Raw genomic sequence first — 24,651 nt, 5'->3', positions numbered from 1 at the left:
TAATGATTAAAAATTACAAAAAAATAAAATATTTAAAAAATTAAAAAAATAAATTATTATCAACTAAGATTTATCAACTTCTTCCACGTGCCAGGTATTTGAATTCAGTATTCTATTAAAGTTTCACATCCACTTTATCATATCCTATTACTGTTACCATTTTCACAGATAAACCAAGACAGGAGAGATGGATCTGATCTGCCCAAGGTCACAGAGCTAGTGAGTGACAGGATCAGGTTTCAAATGTGTCTGTGTCTGGCAGAATCCAACACTGTGTCCCTAGATATTTTTCTCTAATCCTGACAAATAGAACCTGACCGTCTATGCGCATGTCTAGTCTAGCTTGGTAATCTGAAGGGAATCACTTAAATGAATTTCTCTTTATCTCTAAAACAGAAGTGATATTCCCTGACCAGTAGGTGGCTGAGAGAATTTTATGGGATAATAAATGTAAAAAAAAGAAAAGTGTTTAACTCAAGGCAGTCTCATGATAAGTTATTTCCCTGTTTCCACTTCTTCCGTGTCAAGGATAACTGCCTTCCAAACTAACTACAATACTAAGAGTCTGGGGATAATGTATGAAGGTGGTTTCTCCTGCTTGCCTGTGTACCATGTCATGGCTCTGAAATCCTTCTTGTATATTTACAAGCTGTAAATTAAGAACCATTAAGGTACTATGAAATCAAGTCAATCAGTTGTGTTCATCACTTAACACAGAGAATCACAGAATGCAAAATAATGAGGTATATTGTATATTAAAAGAGTATTATTTAATGAAAACTTTCATCTTTATATGTGTTTCTATTTACAGGGTCCTTCATTCTTTGAATCAAATGATTTCAAAGTTTTTGAAACACTGATTCACATATTTTACATTAGGATGCAATCAAATTCTAGAGGTTTCTATGACTGACTACACCCTTTTTTTTAAATCTCACAGTGCATTTTACCATCTTTCTTTGGTTCCTACTAAACACTGAGTTTCTTATGGACAGGAAATATGATGTTTCTGCTGAATCCTTAATGTCTAAATTTAAGAGTAGCACATGCCCTCAAGAGATGCTTCATGAGACGGCTATGAGTCAAGCATAGCCATCAGAGCACTGATTTGTAAACCCAAATTCCTAGCACAGAGGTTACTTGCTCAAATTTCCCAAATCAATATCCTTTATTAATAAACGAACACAGGCCAAGATTTTCTTTTCTGTGACCTCTAACTACTCTTACCTGGTATATGTGTCTGGTTTTCTCTCTGACCCTCTGCCTTCTTCTGGTGATCTCGGTACTCTAAAGATCTTTTATCAGAAGATATCTGTGTCTCTATGTGAATTTAATACCCATTGTCTCTGACCTTAGTCCTGTTAGCAGCAGGAAAAGCCATGTTCTCTTTTAAAACCAGCTTTTTGCTGGCTGATAGGTAGAAGGGGAGAATATGTACAAGAAGATGAGCTCATAGTCACCCACGTGGGCAGCAGCCTACTTTGTTAGCCCATATGGAAAGACTTGAATGTATGTAACAAAACCCATGTTAGAGTAGCTCAGGAGACTGTCTACAGAACTGGTAAAGTGCTTGTGGAATACTATGAAAATATTTTCTTTATACTTTTAACACTTTACTTTTTTCTTTTTGTGGCACTAGGATTCAAATCTAGTCTTTCATATGCTATACATGAGTTATACTATTGAACTATATACCCCATCCCCACTCCATTTACTTTTAAGACTCTACAACTATGGGATTCATAATGGAGAAAATATGAAATACAAATTGCCCATTAAACCAAATGTATCAAAATCATTCCTACATGACATGTACAGTATAACAAGTGACAATTGATTTCATTTGTACAGTGTTGCCAAATCATATCAGGGCCTCACGCTAAAAATTAAAATAAGTGAAATAATTCCAACTAGATGGAAAATAGAGAAGGCTGGGGCCAGTTTAAAGTACCACTTGACTCAGCTAGTGCTGGTGACTTTCCCCGGTTTCAAGATTTCATGTAAACAAATGGCTACCACTTGGGAGGCTCATTTCTAGCAGAGGAATGATGCCAGGTTCTGTAGGGTTTTGAGCAGGAGCATCCTCTCCAACATGGCCAGAGTCAAAACTAGGATGGGAAGTGCGTGGGTGTTGGGGGAGGAGAGAGGAGAGTAACTTCAAGGGGAAGATTAGTTTTATGATGCAAAAAGTTAAATTATCATAAAAATTTTGCTTGTCATAAATCAAAAAAATTGTATATTTTCTAAGTTTTAGCTTCTTGTAAAAATATGAACAATATCAATGAAAACTCAAAAGTCTGTATCCTATATGAAACCCTAAAGAAGTGTATGTGTTTGAATTTCCATTCTCAGATAACCTATTCATTAACCTAAGCATCCAGTATAACACTCGCAGAAACAGAGTGGGAATCACAGCTAAAATATGTTCAACAGCCAAAATCCCATAAAGTAAGACTGAAGGAGGAGGAGGAAAGTGGGGGACAAGTCAAGGATTGGTGGGAGATCTGACTGTCATAATAGCTGTGAGGTCCCAGGCAAACGCATTCTCTCCTTGGGCCTGTTTCCTCTTCTATAAATCAAACACCAGACCTTGATAGCTAAAGTTCCTTCCAACACTCAGGACATAAAGGTAAGTAAAATGTGGATAATAATACTCCAAGGTCATTTCCAGACTAAAGAGATAGTCATTTAATATTAATATATCTTATAAGATAGCTCATATCTTATATTTACACAGTCAGAGAAACACTGCTACTCATTTATTTTGGGAGAGCAAGTAGTTGACTCTCTAGAACAATCCACAATAAACTGGAGCTGGTCCTATTCGACTACTGCAGATAAAGCAATGTCTCCAAGACCCCTTTTCAGTAAGGACTCTGTTCAGGCTCCTGAAGATTTGACTTAATATTACTTTCAAATATGTGTTTTCATTGTATAAATCACAACCCATTTAATTTTCCTAACCACATCATTTTCACCAAAATGATTTCACCTAATTTCTTCTAGTACATGAACAATAATTTCATACAGCCTATTTTTAGATAGACATCACTAGTTGATCATTTTTCCTTATAGTTTGATTCTATAAAACCATTCGGTTACATTAACTGATTTGTCTGTGTACTGTTAACCCAATTGGTTTTTCCCTATTTGCTACCTCAAAGTAATGCATGAGCATGCATGTGTATACACACACACATACACACACAATGAACAATAATTTCATACAGCCTATTTTTAGATAGACATCACTAGTTGATCATTTTTCCTTATAGTTTGATTCTATAAAACCATTCGGTTACATTAACTGATTTGTCTGTGTACTGTTAACCCAATTGGTTTTTCCCTATTTGCTACCTCAAAGTAATGCATGAGCATGCATGTGTATACACACACACATACACACACACACACACACACACACACACGCACACGCACACACAAACACACTAAATATAAATAAATAAATAAATGTAATTAAAAGTCCTGTCAGCATTGATGAAATTTAGAACTCATGCAGAAGGTTAGTGCCAGGTATGTTATACGTGAGTATCTGCATTTTTCACTCAAGATGTGACAAGAGGGATGAAATACTCACAGGCATTTTGAGTGCATTCATTTTTGTTTCTGCTAAATTAATGAGTTCAGCGGTTTGTTTTTGAGAGTTTCATTCTGTAGTCTAGGCTGGTCTGGAACTTACTATGTACTCCAAGCAGGTCTTAAACGTGTGATGATCTTCCTGTCTCTGCCAATCAAGTGCTGATATTATAAGTGTGAGCTACCACACCAGGCTAGCTGGTTGAGTTTTGATAGGAAGGGAACAATGGACTTTCAAGGTCTGAGAAACAACTGTTAAGGAGATGCCACAGAAGAGTCTTTCCACCAAAACTTTCAGGAAAACAACAAACCAGGATAGCTACTTAAAAGAACAACTGATTTCCAATGCAAGAAAGCTAATACAGTCAAAACCAGGAAATAATAAAGAATATTTTCTTCACAGACTGACTGCAAGCAAATGTCCAGAGCTTTTTAGTCTATGTCAAGATTTATCATAAATGCATCCCATGTTAAGTAATTTATAACATAATATTTTTAAAGAAAAACTTGGGAACTAGGTATGGTTGTGTGCAATTGTATTTCTAGTATCAAGGAAGGTCTAGAGTTCAAGGTCAACCTGAGCTACACAGCAAGATCCTTTTTTCAAAAGCAAAAACAAAATTTAAAAAAGATGAAAAGCTATGGGAGTTTTAGCTAGATAATTCCAAAAAGTACTTCAAAGTAGTTAAACACAACGTCTTTAAACATTAGCTCACCACAGACCATGGGCTAATTGGAACAGAGGTGTGGCGTTTGTTTTCTCAGACCAAATGCTTACAAAGCGCACAACAGAGTAAGAATGCTCCACTGCCTACCTGACGTAGAGGGAGCGTTTCTGATTGGTTCGAAGGGACCCGGACCCGGAGCTCATGCTGTGGTTCATCATCTGCTCTCGTAGGTCATGGATTTTGGCCTCAAATCGAGCGTAATCTGGGAATGGAAAAAACACAGTAAGTTTGGTTCTCTGCCTCCAGAAAATTAGAAATGCTGTACTGAGAGGCTGTGGCTCCCCACTGGCCCTGGCTTGTTTGCCAAATACCAGGGAGATGCGCAGCTTGAGAAGAGTGCTTTAGTTTACTAGTACTTTTTATTGATAAGCATTCACAAGAAGAAAAGGAGAAACGAGTTATTCTAAATGCTGCCTAGAAAACACAGAGTCATCAAATCCTCAACTTGTGGTAAGTCCAGGTCAGCAAAGAGAGGAGAGTGGGAAAATGGAGAGGAAGAGAAGTGTGTCATAAACAGGCAGGCACAATGATCTTAATGATGGGCATGGCCTCCATCTTGGCTATAACGATGTACTTGCACAGGTGATAAATTATACAGAAACACACACAGACACAGACACCACACACACACACACACACACACACACACACGAATAGAAATAAAATCGAGATCTGAGCAAGATTTATACATTGTGTTCATGTCAATATTCTTATGTTCTAGGGTTTTGAGAAGTGGTGGAAACTGAGCAAAGGATTTCCTTTTATTATTTGTTACAATTGCATGCACATCTGCACTTATCTCAAAATTAAAACCTTAATTTAGAGGGAGCGAGGGAGTGAAGGAGGAGGGGAAGAAGTAGGAAGGGGGGGGGGCCCACACAAACATGAGCAGGCAGGAACAGTGCATGGAGTTCCAGTTGGCCTCATCCAGACAGGGCAGAGACTCAAGTACTTGATGATGAACTAAACTTTATGGGGGAGGGCTGCTAGAACTCTAAAAGTTGTGTCTCACTATGCCCCATAATTTTGTCCATATACCATACCTTGTCTCTTAGATGGAAGACAATGCTTTAAATCAACTTGTAGTTGGAATTAAAAAATGGGAGTAGAAAACACTGTCATAAAATATATTTTAGAAACATTTGAGCTTAAAATTATAAGGGAAAGGCGGGTCATTGTGTTGCATGTCTTTAATCCCAGCATTTGGGAGGCAGAGGGAGACGGAGCTCTGTGACACAAGTCCAACTTGGTCTAAGGGAGTTCTAGAAAAGCTGGAGCTACAGGGAGACCATGACTTAAAAAACAAAAAAATGAAAAAAAAATTATCAAGGAAATAAAAGTGTATTATGCTATTCATAGGAAAAATACTTTTGTCATGATAAGCTCATAAAAATAAAGCAAACGAGGCGGGAGAGCTGGCTCAGTGGCTACTAGCACTGGGTACTCTTGCGGAGGACCTGGGTTCAGTCCTCAGCACCCACATGGCAACTAACAACTGTTGGTAACTCCAGTTCCAAGGGATTGGACACCCTCTTCTGGCTTCTGTGGGTTTGTATTCGAGGATGCACTTACATACTTGCAAGATAAACACTCAACACACAAAATAAAAATAAAATAATAGGGCAAGTACCAAGACACTTTAAGGTAGTTATCAACACAATCAATATTTGAATTTTTAATATTGAATTTTTGATTTTTTTATTATTGAATTATTATTTATTTTTTAATATTGAAAATTGAATGTTAAATATTCTTGATCACAAGCTAGACATTTTTCAATAAACAGCTTGGCAAAATAGTACCATCTTTAGGAGACTGGCTTAAGTTACCCACAGAAAGCTTGAAAATGTTAACAGAAATTAAAAATGACTCTTTTAATTAAAGAAGCTCACCATGAAAAATTTTAATAGAGGCCCACAGTACATTTAAAAAAAATTTGATTTTCAATTTAATTTATTTACAACTTTTCATGAAAACAAGGATGACTAACTTAATGTAATAAAAGATGGTCTACTTAGAAAGTGCTTAAAATTCTTTATAATTAAAAAGTTCCATAGTCAACTTTAATTTCTACTTACATAATATATTGGTAATTGTGGGATGAATTTTTCTAAAAGATGACATTAATTTTTAGACAATAGACAACAGAGTACTAAGCTCTGAATGTTAAATGTAAAGGTTTGTACTCTGAAGATAAAAAGCCCCAAAATAGTTGGCCGGTAATTTCTGGTGCTTAAATAAAGTCTGGCATTATGTAAATTTGGAAGGCTTCCTGTTAAACCTAGTTTTGAATAATTAAGTTCTAAATGACTAAATAAGCCCAAAATATATTTAACCACATGTTTCACCTAAATTCTATTGACCATATTTTAAAACAATGTATTTCATTCCATTTTACCAGCAAGAGAAAATATTTTCGAGCATTGATATGATATTGTCTGTAGATTTAAGCCATCTTGAGTAAGTCATATTTTCTTGTTACTTAGACGAATCAACTAACATTTAGAGTGGACTACACCTCACTCAGGGCTTCACCAACACCATCTGTTCTAAGGTACCAAACAAGCCCCTGGATGTTGTTAAACAACTCTGAACTACATAGAGAAACATAATGGAAATGGAAGGCCCCTCTGTCTTGTCTGCCTTCTCTCTCACAGCTGTCCTTTCCCAAAGTTCATTCCAGAGGGACACAGCAGGGCTATATGGTGGGAATGTTTATGGCCAAGTGCGTGAACATGTAAGCACACATACATGCACACACACACACACACACGTGTGTGCACACATAAGACCCTATTTACACATTGTGCTAAGATTTTTTTCCTCTTCTTTTTAGGAGTGTAACATGGATAGTTTCCTACCTTATACCAAGTCTAAAATATCATTTTCTTTTTTAAAAAAATATTTTATTTATTATTTTTATTATATGTGTATGCATGTATTGCCTGCGTGTAGGTAAGTGCACCTGTGTGGTGCAATGCCCATGGAGGACAGAAGAGGCTGTTGGATCCCCTGGAACTGGAATTATGGACAGTTGTTAGCTGCCATGTGGGTGCTGGGATTCGAACCCGGGTCTTCTGCAAGAACAGCCAGTGTTCTTAACTGCTGAGCCAACTCTCCAGTCCCAAATACCACTTTCTTAATACCCTTGGTAACATTCTATATTTATACTAGTTTATTTAACAAGTCCCCTGTCTTTAGATCTTAGACCTGTCCAGCTCTTTGTGTCATAAAAGAGGGATCTCAGTGTATGTGTATACACTTACAGTGTTAGTACAGAAACCGTAATTAGAGATACTGGTTAACATTTCCCACAACAACCAGGCAGCCTCCATTAGCACTTCTTTTTAGGTCTTAAAGCCAGGTCTCATTATGTATCTCAGGCTGGCTTGGGACTCACTATGTAGCCTGAGTTGCCTAGACCTTCCTGCCTCGGCCTTCTTAGTTCTAGGATCATAGGCATGTACAGCAACACTTAATGATCCTCAGGAGGCAGAGGTAGGTGGATCTCTCTGAGTTCATGGCCAGCCTGGTCTACATAGTGAGTTCCAGGACAGCTGGGCTACAGGGAGACCCTGTCTCAAGAAAAAAAAGATCCTTTTAGGGGACCAGAATGGGAACTTTCAGCTTCCTCTGATCCGTGTCATATGACTACTTGCTGAACACTAAATATCATCCTTCAGTGCCTCTGAATGTCATGGACATGTAGGACTCTATCACTTAGTACCACTCAATCTCCCCAGAGACATGGGACTCTCTCCTTTACAGCTATGACAACTTCTCTATTTGTGGTAAAAGAGCAAAAAAATCTCCAACTGTACCCCGAGGGCATCTAATTGAATGCCAGTCCCTCACTCTGTTTGACCAACTAGTTTTTTTACTGCCTCTATCACACCACCTTGCAGTTATTTGTGTAGCTGCCTATCTTCCCATTAGGCTGAGCTCTCGCAGGGAGGCTGCTGTGTCTTATTCTTGAAATTCCCCATTTCAGACATAGAATCTACAAGGCCAGAAGGAGCTCAATACCTTTTTCAAGTGAGAGAATGATGAATGAGCAGAACCCTTAGATAAACGTGGCTACAGAACAGCTGCAAATAATGAAATGGACCATTTTCGATGTTATGTTTTATAAGAGAAGATAGTACTCATGTCTTCTAGTACTTTTTCCAAAAGGAAATGCTTGAATTTCAGACATTTTGTCAAATTATGTACTGTCAAACCTGTTTGCAGTTACTATTCTTTTCTGGATAATCTGTGGTGTCTAACTCAGTCATGCAATGTGCTGGAAGTAGTTCTCTTACACTGAACCTACACACAATAAGGACTTTGGTAGACTCTCACAGACTCTCAGTAGGGTCTTACTACTCCAGCAAGCATTATGACAGGACAGCTGCCTTAATATCAGGGTTCATTTGCATTACTGTATGGCTCATTAGATACCCAAAAAACTTTCTGCCATGTTTTTATAGTGTTTCTCTACATTATATATATTTCACAATGTTTAATTTTCCACTACTGATGACTTTATATTGCATTTACCCTCTTCCTGACTGACTATTTTGACAACCATCTTAATCACAAATCTTGTATTCAAAGGTACTTAGCTCTCTGTTACTTTTTGAAAATGAAAACAGAAGTTCATACAATTTCATCAAGGCATGAACAATAAGGTCTAGATTTACAAATATAAATGGTGTGTGTGGGAGTGGGCTAAGTTGCTTGTCTCTAACTTCCTAGAGATAAACCAAGTTTATAGTTGGAAACGCTCTAGAAATACACACCTGTGTAAACTGTGAAATATAAATCTTCATGTCTTATAAAACAAACTAAAACACAAGAAGTTAACATACCCATCCAGCATTAGCCCAGTTTCTTCCCTAAATGTTTCCTTTCTGCCTCTGCTCTTGCCTTTGGAATATTTTAGTCAAATTGCTGACATACTTCATTTCAAACCTCATGAGAACTGTGATGTTAAAGTACACTAATCTTTATACCATCTAGCTTTGAGCAAGACAGAACCTGAGTGGATTTGCTTCCAGAATGTGACATTACAAGGAGATTAATCACAATGACCCTGAGGTGGAAGGCAACAGCAAGCAGGGAATACTTTACCTTGTACTGCCTTGTACGAAAAGGTGACTAGTTTGAGATTATAAGTCACTTTTTATTTCTTGGGTCTTCTGTAACTAGAATAGGAGTGCTGAAAACTAACTCCTAGGCCAAGCTTTCAGAGGGGTTTCAAGAAACGTTAGCTTTAGTGAATTCTTGGTCCCCTGTGGATGACAAGCCATGCACCTTTGTGGTCTTTTCCTCTATTCTCTTACATATCTAGATCCAATTGCACATGAAAGCAGGAACAGAGGGAGGAAGGGGACTCACAGGAGGGGGAGAAGCAGCATGAGGGGGTAATGGGAGCTGAATGAGACTAAGGGACAATGGTCTACATGCATGGAGGTGTCATAATGAAACCACTGCTTTGTATGGTAAAAAAAAGTGTAAAAATAAAAAAGCCAAACTTAGGGAGTTCTGAGCTAAGGGGCCAAAGCCATTATCAGAGGCAGCAACAGGAATGGTGGCCACGAGAAGGAGATGTGTGGGTAGAGCAGATACAAGGTCTGTGATATTCTCAGATTATATGTTTAAATAAGCTTTCCTAGCATACTGCTGTAATTAAACAAATCAGAATCAACTAAATGGAAGTAATGAATATGTGGCTAGTGTATATGGCACATTGTTTCATTAAACATTTAAGAAATACATAAATCTGATTGCTTCTAACTATAAACATTCCTTTGGGGATTTTAACTTTTCTGACATGATGGTTGATAATGTGAGAAAGCTGGTATGACTTGGGTTATGCAGATGGTACCAAAATCCTGGCCCTGCTATGTATGCATCATTAGGAAATTAACCTTTCTGGGCTCAATTTTCTTATAAGCAAAATGCAAATAATGATTATACCTAGCTCAAGATATGCTGGGAAGACTACAAGAGAGCTCACAGATTTGAGAGGTTGGCACTTGGTAACAATTGTAATTCTCTATTGTTTTCGTGTATAATTCACAATCTATTCTTGCTCATCACTCCCCAAAGTCATAATTTCTTGGAGTATCAAATAGAACAGAAACTTGTGTTCATTCCTAAAGCCTTCTGCTTTAGTCTCTCCCTCTCCATTATGAAATAGTGTGTCTACCAGGTCAAATAGGAATTAACTAAAGGTGGCCATAGTTTGGGATGCTTGGTCCCTTCTGTACAAACATTAAATGGCTCTTACAAATCCATAGTTATTTGGAGCTCAGGATGATGCTGTCCAGCTCCAAAGCTGCTGCTGTTTTCAGTAGAATCAGTGACCTCCTCCATCAGGATTAGCTCAGCACTGAGCCACTGATGGTCACCTGGGTGGAGTAATGAGAGGGTATGAACTGCGCACAGTACACAGTGAGAGGGGGCTCTGTCATGCACTTGCTTCCTTTGCAATTTGTCCTGGGTTAGCAAGAAGACCCAGGATGCAAAGGAGGCGTAACTTCCTGTGAGAGGTAGAACTTGCTTAACCTGTCAGTGTTTAAAGCTGCCACCCCTGCTGCTCTCATCTTTGGCTGAGATGGTGTTTCTTCTGAGACAGTCCTGACTTCAATTAGCAGTCTCACAACTGCAGTTACAAGAGGACACATATGGAAGAATGGAGTGGGAACTCTAGGCTTTCCTAGAGCCTAGTGTTTCCTGGGCCCAGCTTTTAGGAATAGTCATGCCATTCATTAATAATGAGGCCCTGAGAGATGACTGGGACTAGGTTTATTCAGCTGTAAATTGTGGGATTCACTTTTCCAAAATGGTTCCAAGAAACAAAATAAGATTTGATAATGAAGCACTTTTACATGTTTTTCCTGTGATAGGTCCTGTCAGGACAACTACATATCCAGTTCTTAGTGGCACTAATGGTGACAGTAGAGTCCTCTGCCTATTTTATTTATTTATTTATTTGCTTATTTATTTATTTATTTATTATTTATTTATTTTGATCTTTTTGAAACAGGGTCTCCCTGTAGCCCCAGCTGTCCTGGAACTCACTATGTGGACCAGGCTGGCCTTGAACTCACAGAGATCCGCCTGCCTCTGCCTCCCGAGTGCTGGGATTAAAGGCATGCACCACCACTCCTGGCTGTTCTATTTATTATTTTCTTTCTTTCTTTCTTTCTTTCTTTCTTTCTTTCTTTCTTTCTTTCTTTCTTTCTTCTTTCTTTCTTTCTTATTTATTTATTTATTTATTTATTTATATTTATTATTTTTATTTTATGTGTATGAATGTATTGCCTGCATGTATGTAAGTGTACCCATGTCATGCAATGCCAGCAGAAGTCAGAAGAGGGCATCAGATCCCTTGGAACTAGAGTTAAGGACAGTTGTTAGCAGCCATGTGGGTGCTGGGATTTGAACCCAGGTGTTCTGTAAGAACAGTCAGGGCTCTTAACTCCTGAGCCATCTCTCCAGCCCCTGCCTATTTATTTTTTATGAACATGGGCATTGCTCTAAGAGCAATGGGCAAAGTCACTGAGCTGTATGTGGGGTTCTGTACCTCTAAGCAACAGAGATTGCTTTCCTGCTGAGTTATTCACTCTAGCACTACAGAGGAGCTAGTTTGAAGAGACTGTCTGTGATATACTAAAGATATTTTAAATAGGCATATCTGAGAGAAGAGCTTAGTGGAGGATAAGCTAAAGAATTCCAGCTTTAAGGCCCCTCCTGGTGGAGCAGAGATCAGTGTCCATGGTGTGCAGTCTTCTGGGGTCACACTATTAAGACATGGCTGTCTTATTAAGACAGGACCCAGGAAGGAAGAAGTTTTGTCAGTTCTTAGAGCAGCATCTGATCACTGCTCCAGGGATGCAGTATTGTGAGCAACTGCAAATGTTTCCATTTGGAAACATCCTTCTTTCATTAATTTGGCAGCATTTCTTCAGGGTTTATTACATGCCACATACAATGCTAACTGATCCACTGGAAGGGATTTACCTCAAGGCGTTCATAGACTGCTTCTAATGTTTACTTTCTTGTGAATAACAAAAGGGCACTTGCAATTTAAGTAAGTATCCACTCCCCAGGAGGTGTAGTGAGTGCTTCCTAGATGGTCACAACTTAGGAATATGCTCTCCTTTACTGGGAATAAACCAGAGTCTGGTCCAAGCTACTGTAGATAAACTGGGCCAGGTGAAATCTCTATGAAAAGGTACTGTTTATTTACAGTGGATGTACAAAGAGAAACTAGAATTTCAAAGCTGTACCCTGGAGGCAGGGTTCCTGGCTTTAAGTCCTAGCTCAAATGTTAGAAAGACCTATCTGCTTAGAAATATTGCTTCCTCATTTGTGAAATAAGGAAGTCATTGCTGCCTCTACACAATGCTATTCTGAATATTGAATATACAGTACTTTATTTTCATTATTCTAAGTAGTATTGATCTTAAAAACACCATCAACTGATAACACACTTTTAAACAAGTGGACACAAGGCTCATTCTGATATCATAAGCTGAAATGTATTTTTGTACAGATATGAATGTGAGTCTAGTAATCAGTATATGATAATGAATGATTTAGACTAGAAAAATCACAAATCGATTACAGTTCTCTCTCCAGTACAGGTAAGGGAGCCAGCCACAGAGCACTGGTTGGACCTCATGTTTAAGAAGCAACACTTTGCCAAATTCTTTCATATGATGTAAAATTTATTTTATTTACTTGTGCTCAGAAAATATTCATTTTACCACTTCCTATTTTCTTAGTGTCCCAGGATTTCAGAGTCAGACAGGCACAGAAGGGGACCAGCATATTCTGGCTTTAGAAATAGCATAATACCTTTTCAAGTAGCTGTGTCTGGAAGGGAGCTGTGTTTATGAAGTACTTTAGAAGCAGGGATCCTTCTTAACTATGCACTGGAATGCCCACCTGCTGTCAAGAGTGCCCACCTCTGGCCACTGGAAGGACTTTGAGTGGATCTCTCCAGGTTGGCCTTCCTACCTAAAGATTTTCCTATTCAGGTTGCTAGCCTGATTTGGAGTTGAAAGGGAGACATGGAATTTTCCACTGCTAAAGTTTTACAGATGTTGTCTGTATTATGTTAGATTCTAATCTCTCTCTCTCTCTCTTTCTGTGTGTGTGTGTGTGTGTGTGAGAGAGAGAGAGAGAGAGAGAGAGAGAGAGAGAGAAGTGACAGAAATATAGCGAGACAGAGATGTAAAGAGATAATAAACCAGTTCATCTGAATCCGATTTTAATCAGAAATTCCAGGCAATACAGTGAGTCTGCTATTGTTTCTGGACTCTGCAAAGAAAGAAGATCTATAGCCCCCTTGTTCATCTCTGGTACTGAGCATTTACAACTCAGTCCCAGACATCAAAAAGGCTAAGGCATTGCTACTTTTTCCTGCTCCCTAACACACTGGATACAGAGTGTAGCTATGTGATGAATTTATGTTTACTAGTATGAATGTTTACTGAATAGAGGAGCTAAATGAAGACTTTTAAAAGAAAACTGATCCCATGATTTTTCTATTACTAAATAGATCAGCTTTTTAGAATGAATCTCAATAATGCACTAAATTAAGGTCATGTCTTACTTTATTTCTGCCTTTACCTTCATTGCCACCTGCCACTTTAAGACAGAAATGGGATCATTTATTTTTATTAGAACAATTTTCTCAGCTTAAAAGGAGAACTTTTATTAAATAGATCTCAGCTAAACACTTAGGAATTCTTTAATGTGTGAAACAAAATAAGTTATGAAGGCAAAAAACAGTCTGAATTCCCAACCAATTATTTCATACAATGTATTAACTCTGAAAATAGATATATCAGATTTCAACTTGACTAAAGGCTCTGTGTTACAGATTCAGAAAGGCAACTTTTCTTTGGTAACCAGGATTATTAGAAAAAAAGAATTTGCAAAGAAATTTCTAGGCTTTAGCAAAGTCTGTTTTTTCCAGCACCTGGGAATATTGTTTGATTTAAATTTTCTTGCTGTTGTTTAAGGGGGTGCCAAGATAAATGACCTGAGTTTGAATCTTAAATATACTACTGATTTGCAGTGTAGATTTTGCAACCTAGAAAAAACGTAGCTTTCTTATCTGTAGAATAGAAAAGCAAGACCTGCCTAATCAGATGGCTTAGAAAGTAAACGTGATAGCATTCATGTCTGACATAGCAAAGTCCCAGGAACAGACCAAGTTCCTGATAAATAAAAAAACAAAAAGAGGCAACACCTGGAAGCTACCTTAAAGTTCTGTATTCCTTCTCTATGGGCAGTGTTAATCCTTTGTTTATATCACAAGGTGACTGTGCGGTTCAAATGAAGAAACACATACAAAATGTTTGACACATGGAATAAGTACGGTGCTAATAAATGATGGCAAAAATAACCCATACCAATACAGTCTTTCTTAAAACTCCCAACCTACCTGCAAGAATATTTCCCCAGTATCTGAAATTTCTACCAAAACTGGAATTTGATTTCTATCTTAGTCATAGAAATATGAAAACAAGGTACATTGTCCTCTTCAGGAGAAAATGGATACCTCAGAAAGTATTAGGGACTCATTGCCAAGGGTGATTCTCTCTAAAGATGTTGCTGGCAGGCAGTGGAAAGCTGAGAAAGAGGAGGCACAGGCTGGGTGTGCTTCATGGCTGATGGTGCCTCAGAAGGCAAGAAGACTGTGCCTTCTGACTTAAGCCTGGTGCTCAGAACTTTCCTTGGCCTATACCAACATTAAATCTTTGATCATTTAGTCCTATTCTTTTGTATAAAAATCATGGTGCTTGGAATTGAAATAATCATGCTGAAGCGTTCTGCACTCTGCAGTAATAATCAGTGAGATCTTGCCCAATGGAAAGAGTAATATTCTTGCCTAATTTTAGGCCAGGCTGGAAACAGAAGATAAAGAACAGTTCTAGCTTTAGAAGTAAGCAGGTTGGTAGTTGGTCCCCTTGAGTGTGACTTGACGGCTTTGTTTCCCTGACACTCCTTTTGGATCTATCCTTTTGAAGTACCTTGAGACTTATTAACTGGAAGGTCAAGTTACCATAACTAGGTAAAGAGATATAATGAGGGGAACATGAAGAGAAATTGGAGGTACAAAGAGGCTAGCCAAATTTGTCCAAGGTCACACAGCAGAGCTGGGGCTTGAACGCACATCTTCCATTCCCAGCATCATCCACTGATTCTACAATTTCTACTATAAATGACTCCCATTTTCTCCTTTGCTCTTGGCATAGACAGGTCCAAGATGTCTCGGTGTGGCTTAGTCACCCTAAGTAATCATTTAATAGCCAATTTCTGATACACCTAGTGATTTATATCTATAGGGAATTATATATATGAGATAAAAAAAGAAAACATCAGGTTTGGTTTTCCCAATACATCCTCAAAAAAAATAAAGACTTTTAAAATATCATTAGTGTGAGCTTGACCTTAAGCTTTGGAGTCAGCTGGAACCCATGTTTCAAGGAAACTCCTATCTGCATGGGTACTATGCACTTGGGGCTGACTGGCAGTTTCATGCTGTAGCACTGCCCCAACCGGCACAGATGGTACAGTTTCCAGGGCTGAGGGGAGACAAGAGATGGTCAGGAGAGGGCACAATCAACCCCTGCTCCTACCAATCCAGAAACTCTGGAATGATTCAGCACAGGGATTCCCAAAAGTGGCAGTGCAGAGCAGCATGAAGCAGACGAGAAAAATAGGCCAAGCATGAGATCTCATCACACATAGGCCAAGCATGAGATCTCATCACACATAGGCCAAGCATGAGATCTCATCACACATAGGCCAAGCATGAGATCTCTTCACATATCTGAACTTACCTATTAATAGACTGAATTTTTTCTTCCTTGAAAGTATGCCTAACTTTTTTTGTTGTTAAAATATCCTTGTTATACTTAAGAGGCATAACAACCTAAATGCAATGTGGTCTTTATTTGAATACTAATGGAGGGGCTTCTACTACTTTGAGAAGTCATTAAGAACTGTAGATGTACACAGATTATTTTTAAATCTGTTGCATATGAAAATAATATTTTGGTAATATAATTAAATGTTCCCTTTCTTCATACTTTCTCAAAGTTGTAGAAATGAACAGGGATCATGTTCAGGTTTATGTTAAGACATCAAAGAAAATATTTTAATGTGAAGAAATGTGGCAGCCTTCTGACTGCTCCTGAATCTGGGTGGTAAGTACATGTCCATTCATTATACAATTCTCTTCTTCATGTTTGAAAATATTCATAACAGGAAAATTTTAAGTGCTTTAGAAAAAAGGTGAACTATCTTAATTTGATTCAACCGAAAAGCTGACAACACAGCGTCAGTCCTGCCCTTAGTAGGGCGGCCTTGGGGAGAGCGGTGGGAAGTAGCATCTGTTTGCTCTTCCACCTGCTGCCCTTCACTGGGGTGTCCTGACCCCTACTTTTGCATGATTATACTATAATTATAGTGTCACCTAGATTTGGTATTGAGAGTCAATTAAAAATATATATGGATGTGCTATACTACAACATATGCAATTAATTAAGAAAACATTACTTGAGTATTAACCTTGACAACCCACGATGTAATAATAACAATAGGAATGTTCTACTAAAGGACTCCCCAGTGCTGGTGTGTACTATAGAAGTCACTCATGGCCAATCCCAGAGCCAGCTCTAAGTCAGAGTTTGAGTTCTGTTTCAATTTGTGTGTGTGTGTGTGCCTACATATATGTATATGGATATAGAGGCCAGGTGTCAACCTCAGGCAGCATCCATCCTTCAGGTGGTTCCCATCTTGTTTTTTGGGACAGGGTCTCTCATTAGCCTGGCACTTACTTGCTGGCTGACCAGGGAGCCCCAGGTATCCATCTGTGTCTGCCTCCACAGTGCTAGGGTTACAAGGATGTGCCATCATGCCTGGCTTCTTTTATGTGGGGTCTGGGGATTGAATTCAAGTCCTCATGCTTACACAGCAAACACTATACTAACTTAACCATCTCTCTAGCCCTGAAGACAATTCTCAAGCAGGACATAGTCAAAAGGCCCCCATCTCATTCTGGGTCTCTTTTCCCATTTGGTTCCCTTGGATGCTTTTCTCTTCAAGATTTTCCTGGTTCATTTCTCAGCTCCCAAACATGACCAATTCTCTGACATCTACCAGAACAACTTTTCTCACAGTTTGCATCTCTCAGTCTGATCTCTGCCTTCTTGTCTTTAATACACTTTTCAGATGCCTCATCAAGCTATGACTGTCCCTCCTTCAAGCACAATGGACACTTTTACACTACTCAGCAAATATACAAATGTTCAGTAATCAATAAGGTCTTGCTTAATATTTGCAAGGTGCACGGTAGGTAGCTTAAACATATTCAGGAACTGATGAAATAAGGCTGCCAATGGGCAGCTGACCTCTCATCCTGATACAGAAGTAAACCAGCCATCTTGATGAGAATGGGAGACATATGTCCAATTCCTGCGTAGCTCTTACACCAGAATAATTTTTAATTTTCAACTGAGGTGAAGAAAAGAATCACCAGAGGTATATATTGAATGAATTTATCTTTACTTTCCTTCTCAATGATAATGATATCTGAATCCTAAAATCACCTAGTCAGAGTGCTTCTAATTCCTAAGATTACCCTTTACTCTTCAAGATGCTATATATGTTACTATTTACTAACTTAATATTCCACGTATTTTATAATACATAACCAAAAAAAGAAATCACATACAACCCCCAAATATACAAATAGAAATGGAATCAAACTTCTTCAGGACATATCGTCAGTTTATTTATTTCTATGGCTCAGATAAAAGTCGTTTTGGGCTGGGGGCACCGACAACACACTGGACAGTAACAGGGATGACAGAGTATATGGGCTCCAGTGGGGGGGTGGTTATGGGAGGGTGCCATTTGGGAAGTGGTTATATGAATGAATAAGACTGTTTGGGATGTTCTGTATGATACAAACACACACACACACACACACACAAATCAACAAATTAAAAAAATTAGTTATATTTGAGGAAGAAGCATAAAAATTTTACTTCATGTTACTTAGTAGAAGTGATAAACATTACCACTGAAATCTACCTGATGACTTTATATCCATACTCAGGTGCCAAGGATCCAAGTGTAACTGATTGTGACTAGTAATAATCAGATACATAGAGATTAGAGACGCATGCTCAAACATCTAAGTGTTAGTACCATTAAAAATGAGTCTTTCCGTAGGAAACAGTATATTTTAAAATGAAATGGAGATCTTTTTTAAAGGTTAAAAACACATTCAATTTTATATCTTACAGGGTTTATGCTGAGTTCAATATTGTATAACTGTATTAATTCAACTGTGAACCTAAAATTTACAGCCACTTTTGAAAGAGATGTATCTTTGCTCTGGAAATTGTTATTGAATATGGTAAAGCTATAATGTAATGCTTTTTCTAATCATGTGGTTATTAAATAAATAAAATAAATTTAAAGAAAAGAGCACTGGCTACTCTTGCAGAGGACCTGGGTTCAATTCCCAGCACCCACATGGAGGCTAACAACCATTCATAACGTCAGTTCTAGGGGAATCCAAAGCCCTCTTCTGACCTCCTCAGGCATTGAATGACACAAGTGCATGTACACACATGCAGGCAATACACTCAAACACATTAAATAAATAATAAATAAAATATTTTAAGTAAAAATATCTGGGGCTGAAGAGATGGCTTGGTGGTTAAGAGCACTGGCTGATCTTGCAGAAGACCCGAATTTGAATCTCAGTACCCACAAGGTGGCTAACAACTGTCTATGTAACTCCAGTTCCAGGGATCTGACACCCTCTTTTGTTGTCCGTGGGCACTGCATGGCACAGGTGCACTTACATATGTGCAGGCATAATGCTTATACACATAAAATAAAAAATTAATTGTTAAAGTAAAAAAAAAGTTGTTTTGGGGGCTGGAGAGATGACTCAGTGGTTAAGAACACTCGTTTTTCTTGCAGAAGACCCAGGTTCGAATCCCAGAACACACATGGCAGCTAACAACTGTCCATAACTCCAGTTCCAGGGGATCTGACAACCTCTTCTGTCCTCTGCGGGCATTGCACAACATGGGTGCACTTACCTTACACACAGGCAATACAAGATACACATAAAATAAAAATAATAAAATAAAATATTTTTTAAAAGTTGTTTTGATTATATGTCAGCAAATTATTTTCTATGAAATAGTCCCATTTTTGGCAAAATATCCACACCAAAGTGAAGAATTTGGGGGGTACATGTGAACCTGGCCCTGGCAATTAAGACACACATGTAATGTAACTCTATATAGTCCTCTTCACTGTATGATTTACTAAGAAATTTGAACTCTGAAACAAATATATTATGTAATCATGAAATGCCTGTTTAAAATAGTTTTTCAATTTATATTTATTTTTAATTTTGTATATGTATGCATACATGTGTGTGGGTATGTGCCTATGGAAGCCAGAGCTGTGGGATCCCCCAGGAGTTAGAATTACATGCAGTTGTAAGCTGCTGATATGGTTGCTGGGACTTGAACTTGGGTCCTCTGGAGAGCAGTGTGTGACCTTAACTGTTGAGCCATCTCACCAATCCTTCACAGACTATCTTTTAAAGGATGTATAGTATTTATCATTTTGCTCTCTGTGTTGTGACATCTGGACAATGGATAGAAGCACAGAGGACATTTAGATATGTCTTTCAAAGGTCCAGGTACAAAAATGGCGAGGATGGTGGGAAAGAAGGGACAGAAATTTGGGAGGTACAAATAAGGGCTTTTGGTTATCAAGTCTGTGTGACATATGAGGAATAACAGACAAGCCAAGGTTCCCGTAGGTTTGGAGTTTGGACGACTGAAAACAGAAAGAAGTTGCCATTTGAAGGGAGTGAACAAAATGGCCTAGAGCAAAGACACTGACGCCTTGGGATACAGCGATTTAAGGGGACATTATTAGGACTTAGGGGTCATGTGCCAGGTTTTCTTAATTCCACTGACAGGTACTATGTGGCAATATAGCTTCAGCAATGGAAGCAGTTTAAAACTAGGTTTCTCTGGACTTATGCGTCATTACATGGGTAGACCTGTGACTATAGCAACACTGATCATTCTCTTCTCCAGGCCTGTGGGAAAATGAGACAGCCTGAAAGGAAGTAGTCATTAGGGTTCACTTTTATATATAAACAAAAATATGCTAGGAGAAAACTGATCCCTGTAGAACTGAAACAATTAAATCTATCTTTCCTCTTGCTTAATCATTTAAGAGGAAATCCCAAACAGGCAGCCTCTGGAGGTGTGTGGGAGTAGCTGCCATAAATGGATCCAATCTGAACCATGAGGATGAGGATCAGAAAGCTGAGTCAGAGCCTGGCGTCAATTATTTGCAGTTTGTACAGTGAAAAGCTAAAACTTTAGAAGATGCAGGATGACTGAGACCCAACGCTAAATGACCCTTAGTCTAGTCACAACTTAAGTTCTTAACAGTTGTTACTTGCTGGCAAGTTTATTCTCTGTCTTCTTTAGTCTGGGACTGGAAAATATCTGTGGGGCTTCTTAGAGGATGGTGTAGATGCTTCTAATCCCAGAGCCAGGAATCAGTGCATTCCACGATTCTCTGAACCACCACTGAGTTGTTTCCATAGATCAGTCCAAAAACCTGTCTTTTTAAGAGTCAGGCAATGCTCACCCTGCTTTAAAATACATTAACAGATCCACAAAAACAAACAAACCAAGAACAACAAACAAACGAAACATTTTGACTGCCCTGCTCAATAGAGGACTGCAGCTAAACATAGCAGGTCTCCATCTGGCTCATTTTGATTCATGTGAAAAGAAAACCTTCAGACAAAAGTCAATTTTCAATTAGAATTTAGTATTCCTTTCCCAAACTGCTTAATTTCCCATTTTGAGCTTTCATCCACAGATCTCCCCTTATGTAAGAAATATCTTTAAAAGAGCAGAAAGGGAAGAAAGGACAGAGGCAAGGAGGAAGGAAAACTCATTTCTCCTGATAGTCTTGTCTTTAAATGAACACGTCCCTCTCCCGTTTTATATCTTCACCTGTTCCCCTTCAGACAGTTTGCAAAGTATTTTTCTGGGATTTCCTCTCATATCACTCACCACTGTTTTTTATTTTAATTTTTCTGTTGACGGTTTCCATCCTACCCCTAGCTCCTGATGGTTCAACATCATTTTACTCATTTCTGGCTCCAAACAATTCCAGTAGCTCATGAAGGTACAGATGCCTGCCATATGTAGACAGACCTCTGCCATGGGCACAGACATGAACATGTTGAATGAATCCAAGTATGCTCTACTTTGTCAATGCCTCTCTTATAAGGCAGCTCTCCTTGGAAGTCCAGGTATGAGCTGATAGTATATAAATATTATAAACCTCTTTCTTTCTTGACAGTTTCTATTTAGCTTCCTGTTTTTATTTCATGAATCCCCTTAAGTATATTAGTTACAAGGTATATAACTGTCCTTTAATTCCCTGCATTATCTTTAGATTCTTTTATTTATTTATTTATTTATTTATTTATTTAATGAGTGGTTTTTCCTACAAGTATTTAAGTGCACTCATGTCATGCAATGCCATGAAGGCTGGAAGAGGGTATCAGAGCCCCTGGAACTGGAGGTTTTGGACAGTTGTAACTCACCATATGGGTGCTGGGAACCAAACCCAAGTCCTCTGGAAGAGCAGCCAGTGTTCTTAACCACTGAGTCATCTCCAGCACCTATCTTTGGAGTCTTGATATTCTTCTTTACTCCTTTTTGTTCTAGGGATATTCTCAGATGTCTGTTGATCCTTACTTATTTTTAAAAATATTTTGTTTGCTATTTTTATTTTAGTGTATGAGTGTATTGCCTGTGTGTGTGTAAGGGCGCCCATGTCATGCAGTGCCTGTAGAAGTCAGAAGGTGTTGAATCCCCTGGAACTGGAATTACAGACAGTGGTTAGCTGCCATGTGGGTACTGGGGGTTGAACTCGGGTTCTCTGCAAGAGTAGCTGGTACTCTTAACTGCTGAGCCATCTCTTTAAGCCCCAGTGATCCTTACTTATATACCCAGATTATGAATGAGGCCCTCGGACTGGGAGTACAGCTTAATGGTAGAATGCTTGCCTGGTACATATGAGGACCCACATTCTCCAATTCCCAATTAAAACAAAACAAAGATAAAGATCTCTGTCTGTATGCACATTAAGTTTCTCAAAGATCTCAATAGCATTTCTTTTAGATTAGACACCTTGTTGTTGAGCTTTGTAAATGAAAGAAAGAGAATGAAACACAGGGCAGACGTGGGGTTACATATCACTATATGCCTTCCACAACATCTCTGGTTTTTGTGTGCACCATTTTACTCTACCTGGTCTATGGCTGAGGGCCTGTGTTTAGACTCCTGGTTTAATCTTCCAAAAGAGAAAACAATCACTTTTTCTGCAGGCCGAAAAGGGAATAAGGGACTCTAGTAGTCCCTCATAGGATCTTTAACCAGTCTTTGTATTTTCAGCCCTTCCTCACATTTTGCCTTAAATACTGGGATTCTGCAGTTTTCAATAGCCTCATAGCTCTATAGGCATCTATGGAAACCCCTATAAGGGCATCTGTTCTGTCAGCTCTGCTAAGTCATTTTCCAGTCACTTAAGTGCCTTCCAGCTTCCTAAACTTCTAAAATTCTGTTCATAGCTCTTTTGTTCACTCTGTGATCTACTTCTTTTTGAACTTGCATTTTTGCCCATTTAAACTATTTTTAAAATATATTTTATTATTTTTATTTTATGTGTATGAGTGTATTGTCTGCACATACGTAAGTGCACTCATGTCATGTAATGTCCAAGGAGGTCAGAAGAGAGCATTGGATCCCCCTGGAATTGGAGTTACAGACAGTTGTCAGCCATCATGTGGGTGGTGGGAATTGAACTCAGATCCTCTGCAAGAGCAGCCAGTGCTCTCAACTGATGAATCATCTCACCAGCCCTCTATTTAAACTCTTTAATATTGATGGAGGTTTTTTTGGGGGGGTGGAACAGAAATGTATTCAGTACTTAAATTGTTGCACTTAAGAATAAATTACAAATCTGGGCTAGAGAGATGGCTCAGTGGTTAAGAGCACTGGCTGCTTTTGCAGAGGACTCTGTTTCTGTTCCTAGCACTTACATGGTGTCTAGTACCATCCATAACTCCAGTTCCAGGGGATTTGATGCCCTCCTATGACCTCCATGGGCATTGTACCATACAGATGCACTTACACACATGCAGGCAATACACTCGTACACATAAAATTAAAATAATAAATAAAATATATGTAAACAGAATACGTTAAAATTTATATTTAACTCTTATTACCTTTAATTAAGATGGTTTCTTGCCATTGATCTGTCTTTTCAAAAGTAAATGAACGTCAGCTGTCACTGTCATGTGTTCTATATCATCAAATGTTGCAAGAACTACAGAAGACAAAGGTGACTTCAAGAGAATTCGTTTATTTTCATGAACTTCAGTGTGTTTCCTAAAGCTTTCCTGCTTTTCCAGATCGACAAAGACTTACTCTTTGAATCCGTCTGTTCATCCACTTAAAAATGTGCTGAAAATTGAAATAAAAGCTTAAACTATCTAATCTCTTAACTTAAACTTACTGTTTTTTAGGGAACACAGGCCAAAAATAATGTGTTCAGGTATAAATAAGCATGCTAGCAAAGACAGTGCATATCGGGGCATCCAATTGAACTTGGGGAGTACAAAGAAGATGCTACTGAGGAGAACATAACATCTGGATTTAATTATAGATGATGAGGAAGCACTGGGTAGACAAAGATGACTAGGCACAGGGGTGACAGGAAGCACATTAAAGCAAAGGGAACAGCATATAGGGACAAAGGTTTGTGCCTCTTCTGCCTGTGAACCCTAGCAATTTCTTTCCATCAGTAGGAAGTGCTGACCAAAGGGGACCTGAGTCACCTTTTGACAGAACAGCTTGATGTCAGGGCCTGTGAGACAATGGAATGCAGCCTCCTGTAATGAGGTCTTTGTCTTTCGAATTACCAAATAAAACTGAGGTGTTAGCAATTCCTGGCTACTTGAGAAACTTGCTGATAGAACCCCTGCATTAGTGGGAAGGGATATAAGAGCACTAAAAAGTATAAAAGCACCATGTGAGTATAAGGGATTATTATATTTCCTAACACAAGGCAACTACCCACAATTCCGACTCACAAGGACTTCTCCTAAGTGTGTGAAATGAAGCTTCCTCTTGGTAGACTGTGATGCTGTCCTGGTTTCAGTACTGTACTACAG

The 24,651-nt window shown here is 38.5% G+C and overlaps 1 protein-coding gene across 14 annotated transcripts in view; it reads right to left on the bottom strand.

The window, feature by feature from the left end:
- Dlg2 (discs large MAGUK scaffold protein 2) overlaps positions 1 to 24,651 on the bottom strand; it is a 2,328,307-nt gene that overhangs the window by 156,841 nt on the left and 2,146,815 nt on the right. For all 14 annotated transcript variants that reach the window (XM_008844185.2, XM_029568893.1, XM_008844178.2 and 11 more), the window contains one exon: positions 4,413 to 4,527. In XM_008844185.2, coding sequence (XP_008842407.2) covers positions 4,413 to 4,527 — 115 coding nt within the window. The remainder of the gene's footprint in view (positions 1 to 4,412; positions 4,528 to 24,651) is intronic.

Source organism: Nannospalax galili, unplaced genomic scaffold (genome assembly GCF_000622305.1).
Source record: "Nannospalax galili isolate Female #2095 unplaced genomic scaffold, S.galili_v1.0 scaffold278, whole genome shotgun sequence".
In the NCBI taxonomy this organism is placed as follows: domain Eukaryota; kingdom Metazoa; phylum Chordata; class Mammalia; order Rodentia; family Spalacidae; genus Nannospalax; species Nannospalax galili.
Note: the sequence above shows the minus strand (reverse complement) of the source record. Positions and strands in the feature narration are given on the sequence as shown.